At 51.6% G+C, this 19,348-nt stretch overlaps 2 protein-coding genes across 5 annotated transcripts; one reads left to right on the forward strand and one right to left on the reverse strand.

The window, feature by feature from the left end:
• Positions 1-11,333: 11,333 nt before the first annotated feature.
• On the forward strand, positions 11,334-16,207 carry EIF5A (eukaryotic translation initiation factor 5A). 2 transcript variants are annotated; one of them, XM_082372499.1, is made up of 6 exons: positions 11,334-11,544; positions 13,413-13,598; positions 14,772-14,876; positions 15,084-15,215; positions 15,310-15,383; positions 15,544-16,207. In XM_082372499.1, the coding sequence occupies exons 2-5, from the start codon at positions 13,434-13,436 to the stop codon at positions 15,370-15,372; spliced, it is 465 nt and encodes a 154-aa protein (XP_082228625.1). In that variant the 5' UTR covers positions 11,334-11,544; positions 13,413-13,433; the 3' UTR covers positions 15,373-15,383; positions 15,544-16,207. The 2 variants fall into 2 exon arrangements, with proteins under 2 accessions (XP_082228625.1, XP_082228626.1); XM_082372500.1 differs by lacking the exon at positions 11,334-11,544 and adding an exon at positions 11,740-11,862.
• Positions 16,208-16,419: 212 nt separating this feature from the next.
• On the reverse strand, positions 16,420-19,245 carry GPS2 (G protein pathway suppressor 2). 3 transcript variants are annotated; one of them, XM_082372453.1, is made up of 11 exons: positions 19,093-19,245; positions 18,751-18,913; positions 18,270-18,379; positions 18,082-18,194; positions 17,850-17,929; positions 17,678-17,760; positions 17,329-17,482; positions 17,136-17,225; positions 16,961-17,040; positions 16,780-16,875; positions 16,420-16,602 (listed from the first exon to the last, which is right to left on the reverse strand). In XM_082372453.1, exons 2-11 carry the CDS (start codon positions 18,842-18,844, stop codon positions 16,519-16,521), a joined length of 984 nt encoding a protein of 327 aa, XP_082228579.1. In that variant the 5' UTR covers positions 18,845-18,913; positions 19,093-19,245; the 3' UTR covers positions 16,420-16,518. The 3 variants fall into 3 exon arrangements, with proteins under 3 accessions (XP_082228579.1, XP_082228577.1, XP_082228578.1); XM_082372451.1 differs by having other exon boundaries at positions 18,082-18,379; XM_082372452.1 differs by having other exon boundaries at positions 18,082-18,379; positions 19,097-19,212.
• Positions 19,246-19,348: the final 103 nt, after the last annotated feature.

Raw genomic sequence — 19,348 nt, forward strand, 5'->3', positions numbered from 1 at the left:
CTTCTTCGTGGGCTCCTCAAGCTTTTATTTGCCAGAGTCCCCAGTTCTTCTGTTCTGACTCTATCACCTTTGGGGAACTCGTCCACTTCCACTGCTTCAGCTATGACCTGTTACGGGTAGAATTGTGTCCCCCAAAAGATACGTTGAAACCCCAACCCCTGGTACCTGTGAATGTGACCTTATTTGGAAATAAGGTCTTTGCAGATGAAATGAAATCAAGATGAAGTCATTGGGCTAGGCCCTAATCCATATGACTGGTGTCCTTATAAGAGGAAACTACCACGTAAAGACAGACACATAGGGACAATGCCAGGCGATGACAGAGCAGAGACGGAAGTGCTACAGCTGCAATCCAAGGAGTGCCTGGGCTACCAGAAGCTGAAAGAGGCAAGGAAGGATTCTCTTTTCCAAGACTTGGAAGAGAGGGTAGTCCTGCCAACATCTTGATTTCAGACTTCTATCCTATAGAACTGTAAGAATAAGTTTCTGTAGTTTTCAGCACCAAGTTTGTGACACTTTGTTACAGCAGCCCTAGGAAACCAATAAACAACCCAAACACAGATGACTATGCCGCCAGTCTATGCCGTTAGCCCAGACCACCCTCCTGAGCTCCAGATCTGTGATGCCCAGCTGCCAACTGGAACTCTCCAGGGTCCCCTGTCTCGGGAAAGGGCTCCAGCATATCTGGCTGTGGTGATATGCACTCTGCTGTGCTTACCTGTTTCACGCCCTCAGCATTTCTCACCTGCATCTCTAGAATTGCCCCCCTCCCATCCACTTTTCACGAAGTACCCCACAAGCAGAATAGCTTCCCAGTCATTCTGTCCTAACCCTGGCTTTATTTTCACTATAGTATTTATCAGTACCTGATATTTTCTTGTTTTTAATGTATATAAGCTTGGGTTCTTGGCTGTCTTCTTCACTGCTGTATTCTAAGCATCTAAAACTGTACCTGGCATCTGGTAAGTGGCCAGTAAAGAGTTGACTGAATGAAAGAAGAAAGCCAGAAAGATCTTTCTAAAATGCTTTTTTTTTTTTCTCAGTACAGATCTGTCATCACAGAAAGTTCTAGCAGACAGCACTGTTACACAACACTCTCTTTCAACCTCAACTTCCATGATACTAAATCTGTTCTCAAAGTTCCAGGGATTCCCTGTTTGAATTAACTTCACTGACATTTATTGAGTACCTTCCTCCGACCATGTGGTGGGGAAGGCAGGGTGGATGGCATGGTCACCACAGTGCTCCTTAGCAACTCTGTGTGTCTTCTAAAAATAGTTCAGGTGGGGAATTCCCTGGCGGTCCAGTGCTTAGGACTCTGGACTTTCACTGCGGGGAGGCTGGGTTCGATCCCTGCTCAGGGAACTAAGATCTCATAAGCCAGGCGGCGCAGCCAATAAATAAATAAATAAATACATACATAAACAAATAAAAATAGTTCAGGTAGTTTACAATAAAATATGCCTGTTCATTTATTTCTTCAACAAGCATTTAATGAGCACTTTCTGTGCGCCAAGGTGCTATAAAAGGTGCTGGGAAGACACTTATTCAGTGCTGAATAAGATACTCCCTGCCCTCACACCACTTACAGTCTAGTAAAGGAGGTGATGAAATAAGTCAACAGATATACATGATAATAACAGATGTAATCAAAGCCATGAAGGAAATGCACAGATTGATATGATGAAGAATAGGAGGCTGTAAGGGGATAATCTAGAATTAGGCCATCAGGAAGACACTGCTAGGAGGTGTGTCACAGTTTATGCTGTGACCTGAAGGATGAGAAGAAGACAACCAAATGTTGGGATTAGAGAAGAGAGTTCCAGGCACCTGAAAAAAAAATTAGTGCAAAGGCTCTGACGCAGAAAAGACATGAGCCTATCAGAGGAAAATGTTTAGTGAACAAGGTGGAGGATGAGATAGGGCCAGATTAGCCAACGCTTTGGAACCTGGATTTTATCCTAAGAGTGATGGGAAGTCTTTGAAGGGTTTTATTTTTATTTATTTATTTAAAATTTAAAATAAATAAATAAATTTATTTATTTGGCTGCATTGGGTCTTCGTTGCGGTGCGCGGGCTTCTCATTGCAGTGGCTTCTCATTGCAGTGGCTTCTCTTGTTTCAGAGCATGGGCTCTAGGCATGCGGCTTCAGTAGTGGCGGCACGCAGGCTCAGTAGTTGTGGCGCACGGGCTTAGTTGCTCCGCGGCATGTGGGATCTTCGCGGACCAGGGCTCGAACCCCTGTCCCCTGCATTGGCAGATGGATTGTTAACCACTGCGCCAGCAGGGAAGTCCCCTTTCAAGGGTTTTAAAAGGGGGAATGAGTGATATGGTCTAATTTATTATTTTTTAATAAACTTTATTTTTTTTAATTAAAAAAAATTTTTTTGGCCACACTGCATGGCTTGTGGGATCTTAGTTCCCTGACCAGGGGTCCAACCTGCGCCCTCGGCAGTGAAAGCACCGAGTCCTAACCCCTGGACCACCAGGGAATTCCCAAAACTTTATTTTTTAAAGCAGTTTTAGGTTCACAGCAAAATTAAGTGGATGATACAGAGATTTCTCGTATACCCTCTGCCCCCGTGCACGCACAGCCTGCCCTACTTGACTTATGTTTTAAAAGTATTACTTGGCTGCTCTGGGGAAAATAAACTGGAGGGAGGCAGAGGTGATGGGGCCGCGGATTAGTGAGGATGGAGAGAAGTGGACGAGTTTGAAGTACGTTTTGGAAGTAGGGTCTGCAGGGCTTGGTGGTGGACTGGATGTGGCGGTGAGAGAAAAGGAATCACGGAATCTAGGTTTTTAGCTTGAACGTGGGCAGATGCTGATGCTATTTATTTCCACGAGAAACCCTAGAAGAGGAACATAGTCAGGAGCTTGGTTTGGGGCTTGTTTGAAACATCCAAGAAGAGGGCTCAGGCAGGCAGTTGGAGGGATCAGTCTGCGGCTCAGGAGAAAGTTGAGGCTGGAGCCCCGCGCAGATGGGATTTACAGCCCTAGGTCAGGCTGAGCTCCCTATGAAGTAAGTGTTGAGCTCTCTATTGTCACAGATGAGGAGATAGTCCCAGAGAGGCTAAGTGACTGGGCCAGAGTGATGCTGAGAACTTGGCCTCTGTACACGGGTACCGAATTGAATCTCGGAGACAGGGTTTTGGGTGAAGTAGAAAAGCATAGCCTTATGGCTTTGCCAGGCAAAGGGGGACACAGCGGGCTCATGCCTCTCAGAATTGTGTGTCCCAACCCATGAGGAATTGGTGAGGAGTTTTTATAGCAATGGTTCAAGTGTAGGGTTGCTGATAAGATTAGAGTGTGTGCAGGGCCTGCACTCCTTTAATCTTGTCTCAGGTGGTCTCCTAATTTTTTCTTTTTTTTTTTTTTTTTTGCCTGGCATGCGGGATCTTAGTTCCCCGACCAGGGATTGAACCTGCACCCCCTGCAGGAGTCTTAACCACTGGACCAGGGAAGTCCCTGGTTTCCTAATCCTGATGAACTTCTCTGGTTCCTTTAATGCTGCCTCAGGTGGTTTCTTGGCTGGTCCTCCCTTGTCTCTGTCTGCATCCTCTCCCTTCCTGACTACCAACTGTTTGAATCTGCCCTTTGGAACCCAGGGAAGGCCATGGAGGCTGGAGTCTGTTCCCTACAAACAAGAAACGGGACAGAAAGTCTTCCGTGCCTAGGAGCCCCACAGGGTTCTGCTCGGTTTCAAAAGCTACACAATGTGAGTGGCCCAGGAGTGGGAAGGGCATGACTGTGTTGGGAGGTGCAGGAGGCCTGCAGAGGCTCTGGCGAGGAACAGCTGGGATGGGGAGGTTGGAACCTAAATCCGGCAGGCCTCGAATCCAGGCAAAAATCCTGTCCTGAATCCAGAGGCACCTGAATGATGTCTAAAGTGCTTTACTGGGTTCTTCTCAGTGGAATTGACTCTTCCCAGAGGACTAACCCCTTTGGTGAGGATTTAGTCCTCCCTGGCAGGCTGCAGGAGACAGGGAGGGTAGTTTGGTCAGATTAAACTCTGACATTACAGCTCAGTCTGTAATGAGCCCAAGCAGCCCCTAAGATGGGCTACGCAGATGAACTGCAGGGCAGACCTGAGGAACTTCCTCTTCAGGGTTGGCAGGAGGGGAGAGTCCCTCCTCTCTAAACAGGCAGGAGATGGGCCTCAAGCAGGGGGAATCCTCTTTCTTTCTTTCTTTCTTTTAAAAATTAAATTTAATTAATTAATTAATTAATTTAGGCTGCATTGGGTCTTCGTTGTGGCATGCGGGATTTTCACTGAGGCATGCCAGATCTTTCATTGTGGCACGCGGGCTTCTCTCTAGTTGTGGTGTGTGGGTTTTCTCTTCTCTAGCTGTGGCACGCGGGTTCCAGAGCGCGTGAGCTCTGTAGTTTGCGGCACGCGGGCTCCAGTTGAGGCGTGCGAGTTCAGTAGTTGTGGCGCGAGGGCTTAGTCGCGCCTCTGGCGTGTGGGATCTTACTTCCCCGACCAACGATCCAACCCACGTCCCCTGCATTGCAAGGCGGGGAATCCTCTTTCTTGTCCAAGAAGAGGATTCCATCTCTAAAGCTGGTTTCCCCTTTGTGAAACTAGGAGTTCGTGAGTCCCACTCATCTCTGAGTTGCCCAGTCCCCTTTTCCTTCAAAGAACAAATTGGGGGCACCAGTGCCAAGAAGAGTCAGTTATTTTAAGCTGAACCGAGCATCGTAAAGAGGAGGAGAGACGAACACAGGAGAGAGAAGGGCATGCAGGTCTTGGGCCTGTTTCCTGGCAGGTCAGGACAAAGTGGCTCTGATGTGTGCCCTGAGTAGACTCTTTAATCTCTAACTTCAACTCACATCTCACTGTTTTTGATTTTGTTTTGTTTTTGAGATATAATTGACATATTATATTTGTTTCAGATGTACAACATAGAGATCTGATATATGTATAGATTGCAAAATGATTATCACACTCTATCTAGTTAACATCCATCACCACACATAGTTACAATGTTTTCTTCTTCCTGTGATGAGAACTTTGAAGCTCTACTCTCTTAGCAACTTTCAAGTATACAATACAGTGCAATCAGCTATAGTCACCATGCTGTACATTACATCCTCAGGACTTTTTACTTTATAATTGGAAGTTTGTACCTTTGACCCCCTTCACCCATTTCACCCACCTGCCACATCTCACTGGTCTTTTTTTTCCATGCCACATGGCATGCAGGATCTTAGTTCCCCCACCAGGGATTGAATGCATGCCCCCTGCAGTGGAAGTCTTTTTTTTTTTTTCCACATTCTCAACTTTATTTCCCATCCTAGTGATGGCTCCTCTGTACAGTGTAGGAAAGGGACCCCCACCAGGGGTGCGGAGAGACAGTGTAGGCCGGACTTGACCGTCAGTGAAGGTGACGAGGATGACCAGAGACTGGCAACCACACAACAGGAAGCCAGGGGTGGCCCTTCCAAGTCTCATCAAGGACCCAGAGTGGGTTTCAGAGCCCCAAGGGCCTAACGGTGCGATCCCCAGAAGCCAAGGTCCACAAGCCATCAAGGAGTGCCCAAGGCCCCAGTGAGGCCTAGAGGGCCAGGGTGTCTTTGATGAGCCTGTGCCTGGTGGTGGTGACGGAGGAGCCCAGGGTGTCGGTGACTTGGAAGGAGATCTTGTAGAGGTAGGGCTGCACGTCCCGCAAGCCCGTGTCAAACACGTTGTCCACCTCCGACTGCGAGGGCATCTTGGGCATGTACTCGTGCTGGTTAATCACCTCTACAATGTTAATGATCTTCTCGCAGAGCTTCTCACCCACCTTCTCCCGGCAGATCTGCCGCTCCCTGCAGTGGAAGTCTTAACTACTGAACCACCAGGGAAGTCCCCTCACTGGTCTTAAAACCCTCTTTCTTCTTGATTCCCGCTGAGCATCTGGCAGTTTCTCAGGCTCAGATTGCTGCCCCTCCTCATTCATTCATTCATTTATTTATTCATTCTATAAACATTCAGAGCTAGCCACGTGTCAGGCTCTGTGGTGGGTGTGGGGACTACCCCGCTCACACGGAGCTCAGCGTCTGGAGAGGGAGACAGACATATTGTCTGTAGGACAGGTGATGGGTAGGAGTGAGCACAGGGGCCGTGAGGCAGAGAAGATGCCATTCAAGTTAGCCTGGGAGTGTCAGGGTGGCATGGGCTGGAGATGAAGCCAGATCTCAGTGCTGAAAGGCACACGAGAAGTGGCCAGGTGGAGAGAGGGGAGGCAGGAACGGGATTTGGAGTGACCAAGTGACTGTGGGCGGGTGCACGGGCCCTGGACCCAGGATGCAGCAAGGGTAGCCCTGTTTGAGGATTGAGGCCCTAACCTGCCCCTTGGATCTTTCTTCTCTCAACACAGAGGCCATCTGCCCTTCACTTCCTCTCTTATACCTTGAGGTATTCTTTTTGTTTTTTTTGGCCTCTCGGCTTGCGTTCCCAACCAGGGATTGAACCCAGGGCTCCTGCAGTGGGAGCGCAGATTCCTAACCACTGGACCGCCAGGGAATTCCCCTTTGAGGTGTTCTTTTCATGGGTCTAGACCAGCCAAGAAGGGTTGATACCCAGCTAATTTTGCTTTATCCCTTGCCCACCGAGTTCCCAGACCCTCCCTCACCCTGTTGAGAGCCGATCTTTCTCCAGGTTCCTCAGCTCGGGTGTCTCCCTGCCAGAAGAACTGCCGGGTTTCCAGGCTGGGTTTGGCCCCTCTGGGTGCTCACTCAGCCCCCACGTGCCTTGCCGTCGGCCGCATGGCTCTGCTCTGCAGTTGCCTGGCTACCTTTTTAAAAAAATATATTTATGGCCTTCCCTGGTGGCGCAGTGGTTGAGAGTCTGCCTGCCAATGCAGGGGACACGGGTTCGAGCCCTGGCCTGGGAGGATCCCACATGCCGCGGAGCAGCTAGGCCCTTGAGCCACAATTACTGAGCCTGCGCGTCTGGAGCCTGTGCTCCGCAACAGGAGAGGCCGCGACAGTGAGAGGCCCGCGCACCGCGATGAAGAGTGGCCCCTGCTCGCCGCAACTAGAGAGAGCCCTCGCACAGAAACGAAGACCTAACGCAGCCAAAAATAAATAAATAAATAAAAATTAAAAAAAAAAAAATATATATATATATATTTATTTATTTGGTTGCACGGGGTCTTAGTTGCGGAAGGTGGGCTCCTTCGTTGTGGCATGCAAACTTTTAATCGTGGCATGCATGTGGGATCTAGTTCCCTGACCAGGGATTGAACCTGGGCCCCCTGCATTGGGGGTGTGGAGTCTTAGCCACTGTGCCACCAGGGAAGTCCCCTGGCTACCTCTTCAGTCTGACCACAGGGCTTGGCCCAGAGCGAGCCTCAGTTTCTACCTGGAGAGTGAATGACTGAGCAAACGAATGATCTAATGCTCTAGAGTCATTTGTGATGGGCTCATTGTGTTTCCTTCCTCTGTGAGCTGGGTCCCTATTCCGTCCTCAGACCTATTCCCTACTTGCTTGGTCCAGTTTCTAAGAAACTTTCTGACTTCTCTCCCTAGCACCTGGGTTCCGCAAGGCCTCTGGGAATGGGGGGTGGGGAGAACTCCTGGGCCTTTCCTCCAGGCCCAGAACCACTCCAGTCTCATTCTTCTCCATCTCCACCCTCTTTTTCTTAACTTCCACAGAAGCAAGGTCAAAATCACGGAAGATCCCTCAGGCATTTTCTCAGGGCTTCTCCTCCTACTCTCATACCAACTGCCGTTCATAAACCCATCAGTCATTGGTGGTAGACAGGGACTGGCCTGAGCACACGGGCTAATGTTATACATTTGTTTATTATCTGATAATCTCCTCCTCCCAACTGTGGGTCAGGGACCATAGTGCTAATCTCACCACTCTTGTATCCCAAGTATCTGGCACTTAATGGACTCAGTAAATATGAACTGAATGAATGGATGACTGAGTGAATGCAGTCAAGGTTTCTCCTCTGATCCCAGCAGCTGAGTGCTGTAAGAGCGGGTCCAAGAACGCCCCGCCCCCTCACCCACACCTAAGCGTTACCATTTTCTCATCCTCAAGCTTCACTTCGTCTGTTTGACTTTTTTTTTTTTTTTAACTTTGTTTTGTTTTGTTTTGGCCGCACCACGCAGCATGTGGGAGCTTAGTTCCTCCCTCCACCAGGAATCCAACCCACGCCCTCGACAGTGAAAGCACAGAGTCCTAACTCCTGGACGGCCAGGGAATTCCCAACAACACATTTTTAAAGTAACAGCTTTACCAAGATATAATTCACATACTATACAATTTAATTATTTAAAGTGTACAATTCAATGTTTTTTAATATCTGAAGAGGGCAACCATCACTCCAATCAATTTTAGAACATTTTCATCATCCTAAAAGACACCCTTTGCCCCTTCCCCCATAGTCATTAGCAGTCTCTCTCCATGTCTTCATTTCTCCCTAACCCCTAAGCACTAGGCAACTACTCTCTACTTTCTGTCTCTATGGATTTGCCTATTCTGGACATTTCATGTAAATGGAATTACACACTACTGTATGTGATCTTTTGTGACTGACTTTTTTTTTTTTTTAATAAATTTATTTATTTATTTATTTTTGGCTGCATTGGGTCTTCATTGCTGCGCATGGGTTTTCTCTAGTTGCGGCGAGCGGGGGCTACTCTTCGTTGCGGTGTGCGGGCTTCTCATTGCAGTGGCTTCTCGTTGCGGAGCACGGGCTCTAGGTGCGCGGGCTTCAGTAGTTGTGGCTCGCGGGCTCTAGAGCTCAGGCTCAGTAGTTGTGGCGCTTGGGCTTAGTTGCTCCCCAGCATGTGGGATCTTCCCGGGCCAGGGCTCGAACCCGTGTCCCCTGCATTGGCAGGCGGATTCTTAACTACTGCGCCACCAGGGAAGCCCGTGACTGACTTTTACTTAGCATATGTTTCATGGTTCATCCATGTTGTAGCATGTACCCAGTACTTCAATCCTTTTTATTGTTGAATAATATTTCATTGTATGGATATACTATATTTTATTTATCCCTTCATCAGTTGATGGACATTTGAGTAGTTTCTACTTTTTGGCTATTATGAATAATGCTGCTTTGAACATTCGTGTACAAGAGTTTTTATTTTTTATTTTTTTTAATTAAAAAAAATTTTAAATTAATTTATTTATTCACCTATTTATTTATTTGGCTGCCTTGGGTCTTTGTTGCTGCACACGGGCTTTCTCTAGTTGCGGCGAGCGGGGGCTACTCCTCGTCGCAGTGCGCGGGCTTCTCATTGCAGTGGCTTCTCTTGTTGCGGAGCACGGGCTCTAGGCGTGGGGGCTTCAGTAGTTGTGGCACGCTTTGCTCAGTAGTTGTGGCCCGCGAGCTCTAGAGCGCAAGCTCAGTAGTTGTGGCACACGGGCTTAGTTGCTCTGCGGCATGTGGGATCTTCCCCGACCAGGGCTCGAACCCATGTCCCCTGCGTTGGCAGGCGGATTCTTAACCACTGCGCCACCAGGGAAGTCCAAGAGTTTTTAAATTGAGGGTGAAATTCACATAACATAAAACTAAACATTTTAAATAAACAATTCAGTGGTATTTAGTACATTCACATGTTGTGCAACCACCACCTCTAATTCCAAAACATTTCATCACTCTAAAATAAAACCCCATGACCATTAAGCGGTTACTTCCCATTCCCCTCCCTTTTAGCACCTGGTGACCACCAGCTTGCTTTTTGTTTCTATGGATTTACCTAGTCTGGATATCTCATATCAATGTAATCATAGACTATGTGACCTATTTTTGTTTGGCTTCTTTCACTTATCATAATGTTTTCAAAGTTCATCTAGTTGTGGTATGCATTTATACTTCATTCCTTTGTGTGATTAATACTCCATTACATGTGTATACCACAATTGTTTATTCATTCATCTGTTGATGGATGTTTGGGTTGTTTCCACCTTTTGACTAGTATGAGTAGCGCTCTCTAAACATTTGTGTGCAAGGATTTGAGTAACTGTTTTTAATTTTGGGGGGTGGGTATATACTTAGGAGTGGAATTGTTGGGTCATTTGGACAATACATCTTTGAGAAGAGCATGAATTGGACTTTCAAACAATGCACCCAGGAAGTTTGTTTTCCCCAAAGGAAATGGCAGAAACTTCAGAAAATTGAGTGGGAGGAGCTGGGGGTGATAGTATAATGTGCTACATAAATGTATTAATTCAAGCTAGTGTTTGCAGTTCACATCCATCATGTCACATCTTAAACAAGAACCAGATTTAGGATTTTGGATTCCAAGTCCAGCTATTGAGCTGCTTGTCTTGTTCCACAATACTGTTGTCAACCTAGCTTACTGAAGCAAACAAGGTAGCTATGAAGGTAATGCTGAAAACCTAGGAACTAGAGGAAGACTACAAAGTTTCAGGAAAAGCAGCGCCTTTCTTCCCTAGAACGAGGGCCAGGGAAATTCATTCGGAGAGATTGTTTCTGGTTTCATGGTCACTTCCCATGATTTAGAGAATGTCAGTGTAATTTGATACACCACTCTTCTTTATAGAGAATTTTTTCTAAAGGTGCTCGTAGACAACTGTCTTGGAGACCGCAGAGAACAGTTGGGGGGCAAAGAGAAACGCCATGTAAATCTCTTTATTTTAGGATTCAGAAGTAGAACGGCCTCTATGGAAGCCATAGAGACCAATATGGACCGAGGGTTTAAACAAGATGGTGGCTGGGACAGGACCGCTCTATCTTTCTGGGTGAAACTCTATGGCAGAGCAGAGTCGCACAGTTCAGAGAAGTGAAGCTGAGATGGGTGGTAACCCGACCACACTAGCGCGCTGGGAAGAGTGGAGCGTAAAGAGCTCTCTCGCGCATGTGTGGAACCGGGGGAAGGGGGAAGCGGGGAAATGGGTTTTGAGACCAAGGACCCACCCCACAGTACAAGTTTTCTGAAACGTGTGAGTCTTCAGCCCAGCTAAAGTCGAGGTGGGGCGTTTCCTAAGGCGCATGCGTTCTAGACGACACCAGCAGTACAGTGGCGTGGTCTTTTCAACGCCTGGCGTACAGACGACGTCTGAAGTGGAAGGGGCGGTCAGGACTCCCAACACGCATGCGCTTTGAGGCCGAGGCGTTTCCTTCAGAGGGTGTGGAGTGCAGGGCTCCTTATTGCGCAGGCGCAAGAACTGTCCGGTAGGGCTGGTGGTCTAACACGGGGATGGAATAGGAGGTTGAAGGGATTAAAAAACCGGATGCGCCTGCGCGTTGCCTACTGGTGGGACGAACTCAGGATTTGTGAGGGGCGGGGTCACGGATGCGCGTCATTGGATGGGTAGGTGGGAGGGAGGGTGGAGAGCCGGGAGAATCTGTGCGCTTGCGCAGTGCGGGGGTGGAGGGCGGAGGAGATAGATAGCACGCTTGCGCGGCTGTCACAGGGCTGCTTGGTTGGTCAGTGGGGAGTCGGCGCCTGCGTACTAAGACCCGTGTGCAGCAGCGGCGGCGGCGGTAGAGGCGGCGGCGGCGGCGGCAGCGGGCTCTGAGGCAGCGGTTGGGCTCGCCGCGAGTGAACGGGGTCGAGTCAGTGCATTCGCGCGAGGTGAGAGCGGGCAGGGCGCGCGTGCGCGGAACCTTGGCTTGGGCCTGGGAGTAGAGATGGAACTGCGCGAGGGTCGGGGAGGGGGCAGAGGGGAGCGGCGGCCGCCGCCGCCGCACGAGATTCGGTCTGCGAGCGGCGCGAGGTGCGGAGAGGCTCGGGCGCGCGACCCGGTTGGCGCGCGGGGTGACGGTTGGGGCTGGCCCGGTGACGTTGGAGCGACGCAGGGCGGGGGACGGCGAGTCGCGAGGCCGCCACGCGGGAAAGGCCGCCGGGCGGCCAAGCTGGGGCGAGGGCCGGGGGCAAGATCGGCCCGCCGGGGTAAGGGTACCTGGGACGTTGAGAACCGGGCGCCGCGCGGCCACGTGAGGTGGGGGAGGGGGCTGTTCGGTGAGAGGGCATGTGGAGGGGGGGTTGGCGGCCGGCGGGGGGGAGGGGAGGCTGCGTGGCTCCGGCCTGGCGCGGCCTTTGGGGAGGGGGCGGCGGCAGTACCGGAAGTGCCCCCTATGAGAGGCTGCCCTTGGGGTCGGAGGCCGCATGGCTGGACGTGGACGGGGGCCGCATGGCAGCGCGGGGACCCCTCCCCCCAGGTCCCGGCCACCGGAAGCCCCGGGCGGCCACATGGTGGGCGGGAGCCGGCAACCCCCAGCGCAGAGAGAGGTGGTCCTTGCGGGCGCCTAAGGGAGTTTGGAATTTTGAGGAGTGGGAGAAGCCCGAGGCTCGGATCTTGATCACCTCGGTGAGCTCGCTGTGGGCATATGTTAGCGCTCCCCCACTTCATGGGCCCCTGCAGCTTTCTCCCCAATCCTCCTATGAAGTGAGGTCGCCAGCCAGGTGTAAGTGGCATTTGTCCGTGCTGGGACGCCAGAGAAAGTGGGAAACCGAGGGCGATTGGACGGGAGCCCGACTCTTCTCGGTCGTCCCGACAGCGCCTTAAAGTCCCGGGCAGATGAGTTACCCGCTTTGATAGGTGCTCTTCACCTTGTCACTGTCTTTCTCGTTGTGTCTGATTTGGGAGTTCCTGGTTTTAGGGTCCTTAACTCTGCTAGCCTAGTATAATTTACACTACTCACTAACTACTACCAGCCTTTTGCTTTCATTTTATTGTCATTCACCACTCCCCACTCTCCCACTTTCTACTGACTGTACAGGCCCGGCCTGAAAAGCCGACAGGACCGGTGCATCCTGGGAAAAGTGGGAGGGCCCTTGAGGAGAGGCTGGGTTCCTAGGTTCCCTTTGGGAAAGCAGAGGTGTTTGGCAGGGAGATCAGTTAGAAAACAACTTTACTTTCTCCCCCTCGGCTGCGTCTGCAAATGCATGTTGGAGAGGCGGGAATCCCCCAAAGAGGCCTTGTGGTTTCCTGTACCAGTGACTGGCTCGTGTGTGGATAGGGTGGGGGGGTGTAACAGAGACGGGTGGGGCTCCCTGTCCTCCGGTCTCCACCCCTCCCCCCCCACATGAGCCCCGCCCTTTTGCTGGCTCATAGCTGCTCACCTAATTATAGCCCTGGTTATGTGTGGGGAAGAGGGGTGGTTGGTTTTCAGTGGCAAGCAACACCTGAGCCCTCCCCCTACCAGGAATTAGGCCTTTGCCCATCTCAGAGATTTGACATCCTGACTTCCGGGAGCGTTTTCTATCCCGGGCCACCCCTTTAGCTTTCATTTGGGGTGGGGAATCCTGCTTATCTCCCACTGCCACACACATAGTATTTTTGATTCCAATCGGTATTTAATCTAGGAACTTTATTTTACGTGGGTAATGGAATAAAGTGCTGGGGGGAAAATGAAGCAGTGTTTCTAGAGTAGAGTGGGATAAATCGGAGACCCTGTTAATTCTATCCTTACTGACCCTAGTTCTCTTCTTGATTCTAGTTGGAGTCGAAGCCTCTTAAAATGGCAGATGATTTGGACTTCGAGACAGGAGATGCAGGGGCCTCAGCCACCTTCCCGATGCAGTGCTCAGCATTACGTAAGAATGGCTTTGTGGTGCTCAAAGGCCGGCCATGTAAGATTGTGGAGATGTCAACCTCCAAGACTGGCAAGCACGGCCATGCCAAGGTTAGAATTTCATTTCCATATCTTGTCTTCCCCACCAGCTGTCATCAATGCTAGCCCCCTATCTTCTTTAGCTCTTTTATTACCATCCAGTTCCTTGTGTTCAGCACTCAGCCCTGGACACCTTTTTCAACTACTACACCAGCCTTCAGCTTCTTCCTTGGTTACCCTTCTGTGCCTTGTCATCCTTGGAATCCCCCCTTTCTCCATCTTTGTGTGTCTCCAACTTCTCTTCGTGGTCCTTTATGCTCTGGCTCTTCAGCTGCTCCGTCACTTTTTCTATTTGTCCATTTGAGTCTTTGTAGGTTCTCTTTGTTTCCATCACTTTGCCCAGGATTTCTCCAATCCTAACATCCCTCGGAGGGGGCTCCAGTGTACACCTCTTATTTTCCAAATTGCCGCCCCACTCTCCAGTGCCACCTCTCCCCTTGGATCTCTGATGCAGCATCAGAGTGTCTCTACCTGCCCCCTCTCCTGGAGCCTCCTTGCTTCCTTAGGTCCTAACATTTTTCTTATATCCCTCCTTGTAACTTTACTTTTTCTTTTTTCTCAGAAGTTCAGCCTGATTCACCCTTGTTGAATTTCTTGTGGTTTTGTTCCCAGATCAGTTTTTTTGTCTTCTGTTGACTTGGCACATCCTGAGTTACCCCCAGATGTCTAGATCGTTCTCTGTTCTTTCTGGTTTTCTTATTTGCTAAATGCATCGCTCTTTCTGTTCTCCCCCCAAGTCCTTTTTTTCTTTTCGGCTCTCTTCTTTCTCATTCCTTCCTGTTTTCTCAGCTCTTTTCCTTCGGCCTTCCTTATTTTCCAAGTTCCCAGCCTTTTATGCTGATGTCCAAAAAACTTCTTCCAAACTTATACCTAGACTCCTCCTGCTCCCCTAGGATCTTGGTCTCTCGTTAATGTTTTGATAGCTCGAGGTAACTGGCTGCTCCAAGCCTGTCCTACAACCTTCCCTTGTGCTGTCAACTCCAGTCTCAGTGGTGGTCTTTTGGCCCCAGGCTCTTTTTAGAGGCTTTAGTGTTTCTTTCTTGAGTTGATTGGTTCAATTTCCAACTCCTCTTTGTCCTGACAACCTAGTCCGACTTCCCTCACTAGCTGGGGATAACTTGAGCCTTTATCTCCTCCATCCTAGAGTTTGGTTGGGTTTCTCTTTGATGTGATGCATGCATACAGGTCCATCTGGTTGGTATTGACATCTTTACTGGGAAGAAATATGAAGATATCTGCCCGTCAACTCATAATATGGATGTCCCCAACATCAAAAGGAACGATTTCCAGGTATGTAGATGGTCTGGATGTAGATGGGTTAGTGGTTTGTGGGAGGAAAATAGAGACTGGCCAGAAGACCTTGTGCTGAGAGAAGGGAGATTGGCAGGAGGAGAGGGTATTTGGTATTAGCAGTTTCCCACCCTAGTTTGCCCATCAGACCCTTTATCCTCAGGCTACTTGGGCCTACCTTCAGCTTCCTTCCCTGTCTGCCCCCAGCTGATTGGCATCCAGGATGGGTATCTATCACTGCTCCAAGACAGCGGGGAGGTGCGAGAGGACCTCCGTCTGCCTGAGGGAGATCTTGGCAAGGAGATTGAGCAGAAGTACGACTGTGGAGAAGAGATACTGGTATGGTGCCCCCCCCTCTTTCTTTTATGCCCAGCCTTGTTCTTTGTGCTTCTTTCTCTGAGCTCAGACTTGACTATCCCCCATGCTCCCCCAGATCACGGTGCTGTCTGCCATGACAGAGGAGGCAGCTGTTGCAATCAAGGCCATGGCAAAATAACTGGCTCCCAGGTGAGTGTGGCGACACCCCTCCCCCCAGCCCCCTTCACGCACTTTGTTATCTCCATCAAAGAGCTACTTTGGTCTTAATTGACTGTGGTGCTGTTCCCCTCACCCTTTTTTCCCTTTGAAGGTTTTATCCTGTCTCACCTGGTTTCTCTCTTCTACCCAGGGTGGCTGTGGTGGCAGCAGTGATCCTCCAGCCTGCAGAGGCCCCCTCCCCCAGCCTGGCCCAGCTCTGGCCTGGCCCTTGGCTGGACTCCTCCTACACAATTTATTTGACGTTTTATTTTGGTTTCCCCTACACCCTCAATCTGTCGGGGAGCCCCTGCCCTTCACCCTGCTCCCTTGGCCAGGAGTGAGTGAACCATGGCCTTGGTGAAGCTGCCCTCCTCTTCTCCCCTCGCACTACAGCCCTGGTGGGGGAGACCGGGTGGGTGCTGCTTGTGGTTTAGGTTTTTTTTTTTTTTTTTTGGTGTTTTTTTTTTTTTTTTTTTTTTTTTTTTAATTCAATCTGGAATCAGAAAGCTGTGGATTCTGGCAAATGTTCCTTGTGCCCTTCCCCCACTCATCCCTGGTCTGGTCCCTTATTCCCCAATAGCCCTTTTTCCCAAGCACCACCCCCACAGACTGGGGACCAGCCCCCTCCCCTGCCTATGTCTCTCCCCAAATCCCTTTAGATGGGAAGGGAAGAGGAGGAGAGGGGAGGGGACCTGCCCCCTCCTCAGGCATCTGGGAGGGCCCTGCCCCCATGGGCTTCACCCTTTCCTGCGGGCTCTCTCCCCGACACATTTGTTAAAAATCAAACCTGAATAAAACTACAAGTTTAATATGAAGCCCCCAACTCAGCTGCTGCTTCGAATTAAATCGGTATTTGCTGACTATAACGTCAATTTGGAAATCAAAAATAAGAGTATAGGTTGAACTTTGCCGCTGAGCTCATTACAACCAACCTGCTGTCCCCCGCTGTGGTTCCTGTGGACCTGCCAGCCACCCCTCACCCTCCAAGCAGCCCAGTGGGAGGCAACACAGACAGTCGCAGCCAGGGTCAGTGGCAGGTAGATTTTATTGGCTTGGGACTAGGACACACCAGGGATCCTCCCCCACGGCAGGGTCTGGGGGCAAGGTTGAAGATCAAATCTGATGGTCACTTGTGGTAGAATCGCGGGTTCTGGCTGTGCTGGATGAAGGGGAGCCGAGGGCCAGGCTGGCTGGTGGTTGCAAAGCCCGACTGGCAGTGGTGATGAAAGGAGGGCTTTGTCAGTGTGTGTGCCCTCCCTTACACTCCAGGCCCAACTGAGAGCCATCCCAAGGGAGGAAGGGAAAATGGGGGTGGGGACCACCTATCCTACCCAATCCTGTTTCCCTGTTGTGTAGGAATTCTCACAGGCTGGATTACCACCCTTACCTTTCCTGCTGGTTGCATCTGCACAGGGAGCTGGGGTGAGGCCAGGAGTCCAGGGGCTGGATGCAGAGCTTGGGGATGCATGGGGCGCAGGGAGGACTGCAGAGAACAAAGTTAGCTGAGGCAGCCTGTGGCTCCCCTTAGCATAGGTAGCCCTTCCCTGACCTCGCAAGGCTCCACTCACTGAGTCAGAGAAGCCCGTCTGTTGGTTAGCGTGTTCCATTTGTTTTTGCAAGGACAGGGCACCACCAGGCTGGAGGAACCCTAGGTGGGAAGGAAGGGTGTAAAGTGAGTAGAGAATGGGGAAAGGAGGAAGGGAGGACCCGTGGAACTGGGCCCCTGTGTGGGGTGTCCGTCACCTGTCTGGGTGGGCTGAAAGTGGCTGTGCACGGCATAGGGCTGAGGCTGCGGCTGAGACAGGTACTGTACTGCAGGAAATGCGGAAGGTGCTGAGGAGGCAAGAGACAGTCATGAGAACCTCCTCGTAGCCTGTTCCACACTCCTCCCTCTGGGCCTTGAGGAAAGCTCTCTTCCTCCTTTCCCACCGCTGACCTCTGAGCTGCTGACTAGGACTGTAGGCAGGCTGTGTGGGTCCGTAGTGAGGTGGGGGCTGAGCAGTCCCATAGGCACCGCCCGGGCTGCCTTGGAATTGCCCATGCTCTGGGGTCCCTGCGAAAGCAGCTGCTGAGCCCACGTAGTGCCGGGTCTAAGGAGAAAAGATGAGAACTCACTGCCTGTAAACTCCATGAAGCAAGAACTCAAGTGACTGTGCCCCATTTCCCCTACACAGTTTGGTGGGACACACTCATGACTTCAGTGCTGGCTGGTAAGCATGCTGGGGTCTGGGTGGTAGTAGTAGGGAAAAAAATTCGGCCTAGACACCCATTTCTCCTGTTCTTACCGTAAGCACTTGGGGTCCAAACATCTGTTTGGCTCTGTCTGCTGCCATGAGGGTGCCTGGGCGATTGTGTCCTCCAGGGCTCCCTAGAGAGGGAGTGGGGCTTCATGATGCTGAAATGAGGCAGCAACCTACCAGAAGGCGCATTCTGACAAGCAGTTTCTTTAATCCTCACCCTGCATGCTGAGGAGGTGAGTTCCAGTGTGAACGGTCAGGCCTTGCTGGTATGCTGCTGATGTCAGAGTGGTCAGGTCACTGGAGGGAAAGGAAGGCAGGTCAAAGACAAGTCCGTCCCATCCCGTTCCCCACCCCCCTCCCCGTCCCGTTTGCCATTAAACACTGATGTTTTGTTACCTGATCCCAGTTACACTTTGGGCCCAATTTTATTTTTAGCTCTCCAATCTCACCTCTGCTCTTTTCGTCTCCGTTTTTCTTCCTCATGTAAAACTTTCTTGAGCTGCAGGAAAAGCTGATGTTTCTCTTCCTGTAGGGCTAAAAGCTTCTCCTGCAACTTCAGGATCTGGGGAGGGGAGAGAAGGTGAAGGCAGGAGAGCCAAGAGAAGAAAGAGCTAGGAGAGATGAAAAGACTGCTTACTTGTTCCTTGGTTTCCTCTAGTGACATTCTCTCTTCCATCTCCTTTTTCTTCCTTCTCTCCTGCTCTTCCTTCATCTTCTGTTCCATCATCTTGTCCACCTCTTCCTCCTCTGGAATAAGAGGCAGAACGAGAAAGTGGCAGGAGGATTAAACAATTAGAATGTTAGAGAATGAAGACCGGCAAAAACTGGTTATCCCAGTGCTCTTGGTACTTGCTCCAGTACCAAGAGCACTGGGAGGGGACAGGCTTCCCCATCACTGCGAGGGGGCTGGGACGGGGAGGTTTCATAGGTGCTCTCCAAGGTCCTTCCCAGCTCCAGGGCGCTGGAGTTTAGGTGTGGCCTCTAATCCCCACCACAACGGGGCTGTCCATCCCTCTAGATTCGGCCGCCGTGCACTGGTCTGCCCGTGGGTGGGGGGTCAGCCCTGGGAGAGCGGTGCTCCCCGGGCCGTGCATCCTCCCGCTTTGGCCCCGTCTCACCCTGCCGCTTGCGCTCCCGCTCCATCATGATGTGCCGGTGCAACGCCCTGGCCATGGCGTTGGAAAGCTTGGGGCGCTCCAGGAGCGCAGGCATGGTGCTGCCGGGGGCGATCGGGCCGTGGGCGCCCGGCTCTGTCGCTGGCTGCCAGACCTCGGGCCGGGCCTACGGGGAGGCGGGCGCTCAGGGGGAGCACGCCGGGCCGGGCGGAAGCCGCCCGCCCGCTGCCCCGGTCACGTGCCCACCGCCCGGCCCGGCCCTCGGCGCGGCTCCTCCGCGTGCGCGGGCGGGGGTCTCGGCGCTCCCGCCCCCTGCCCGCCACCCGGGCGCCGGCCCCTCCCTACCCGCCTTCTCGTCGCTTTCTCCGCGGCCTCCCGAGCGCCTGGGCCGCGGCGTCACATCCGGCCGCTCGGCCGAATCCTTCCGGAGTCGGGGCGGCCGCGGGCTCGCGGGTTGGGCTGGGTGGGGCGGTGGGGCGGCGGGGCGGGGCAGGCGGTAGCGCCCGCGACGGGTGCCCGCGGTGTCCAAACGCCTCCGTTGCGCCCCGGCCGCGCACCGCGAAACGCCCCTACCGGGCCGACCCCGCGGGCGGAGTCCCTG

Source organism: Balaenoptera borealis (assembly GCF_965194805.1).
Source record: "Balaenoptera borealis genome assembly, chromosome: 20".
Taxonomy (NCBI): Eukaryota; Metazoa; Chordata; class Mammalia; order Artiodactyla; family Balaenopteridae; genus Balaenoptera; species Balaenoptera borealis.

Coding starts and splice junctions, on each gene's coding strand:
- EIF5A (XM_082372499.1), top strand. CDS start 13,434: ATGGCAGATGATTTGGACTTCGAGACAGGAGATGCAGGGGCCTCAGCC. Junction 13,599..14,771: donor GCAAGCACGGCCATGCCAAG/GTTAGAATTTCA, acceptor GCATGCATACAG/GTCCATCTGGTTGGTATTGA. Junction 14,877..15,083: donor TCAAAAGGAACGATTTCCAG/GTATGTAGATGG, acceptor GTCTGCCCCCAG/CTGATTGGCATCCAGGATGG.
- GPS2 (XM_082372451.1), bottom strand. CDS start 18,844: ATGCCTGCGCTCCTGGAGCGCCCCAAGCTTTCCAACGCCATGGCCAGG. Junction 18,380..18,750: donor GCGGGAGCGCAAGCGGCAGG/GTGAGACGGGGC, acceptor CTCTTATTCCAG/AGGAGGAAGAGGTGGACAAG. Junction 17,041..17,135: donor CTTTCAGCCCACCCAGACAG/GTGACGGACACC, acceptor CTTCCCACCTAG/GGTTCCTCCAGCCTGGTGGT.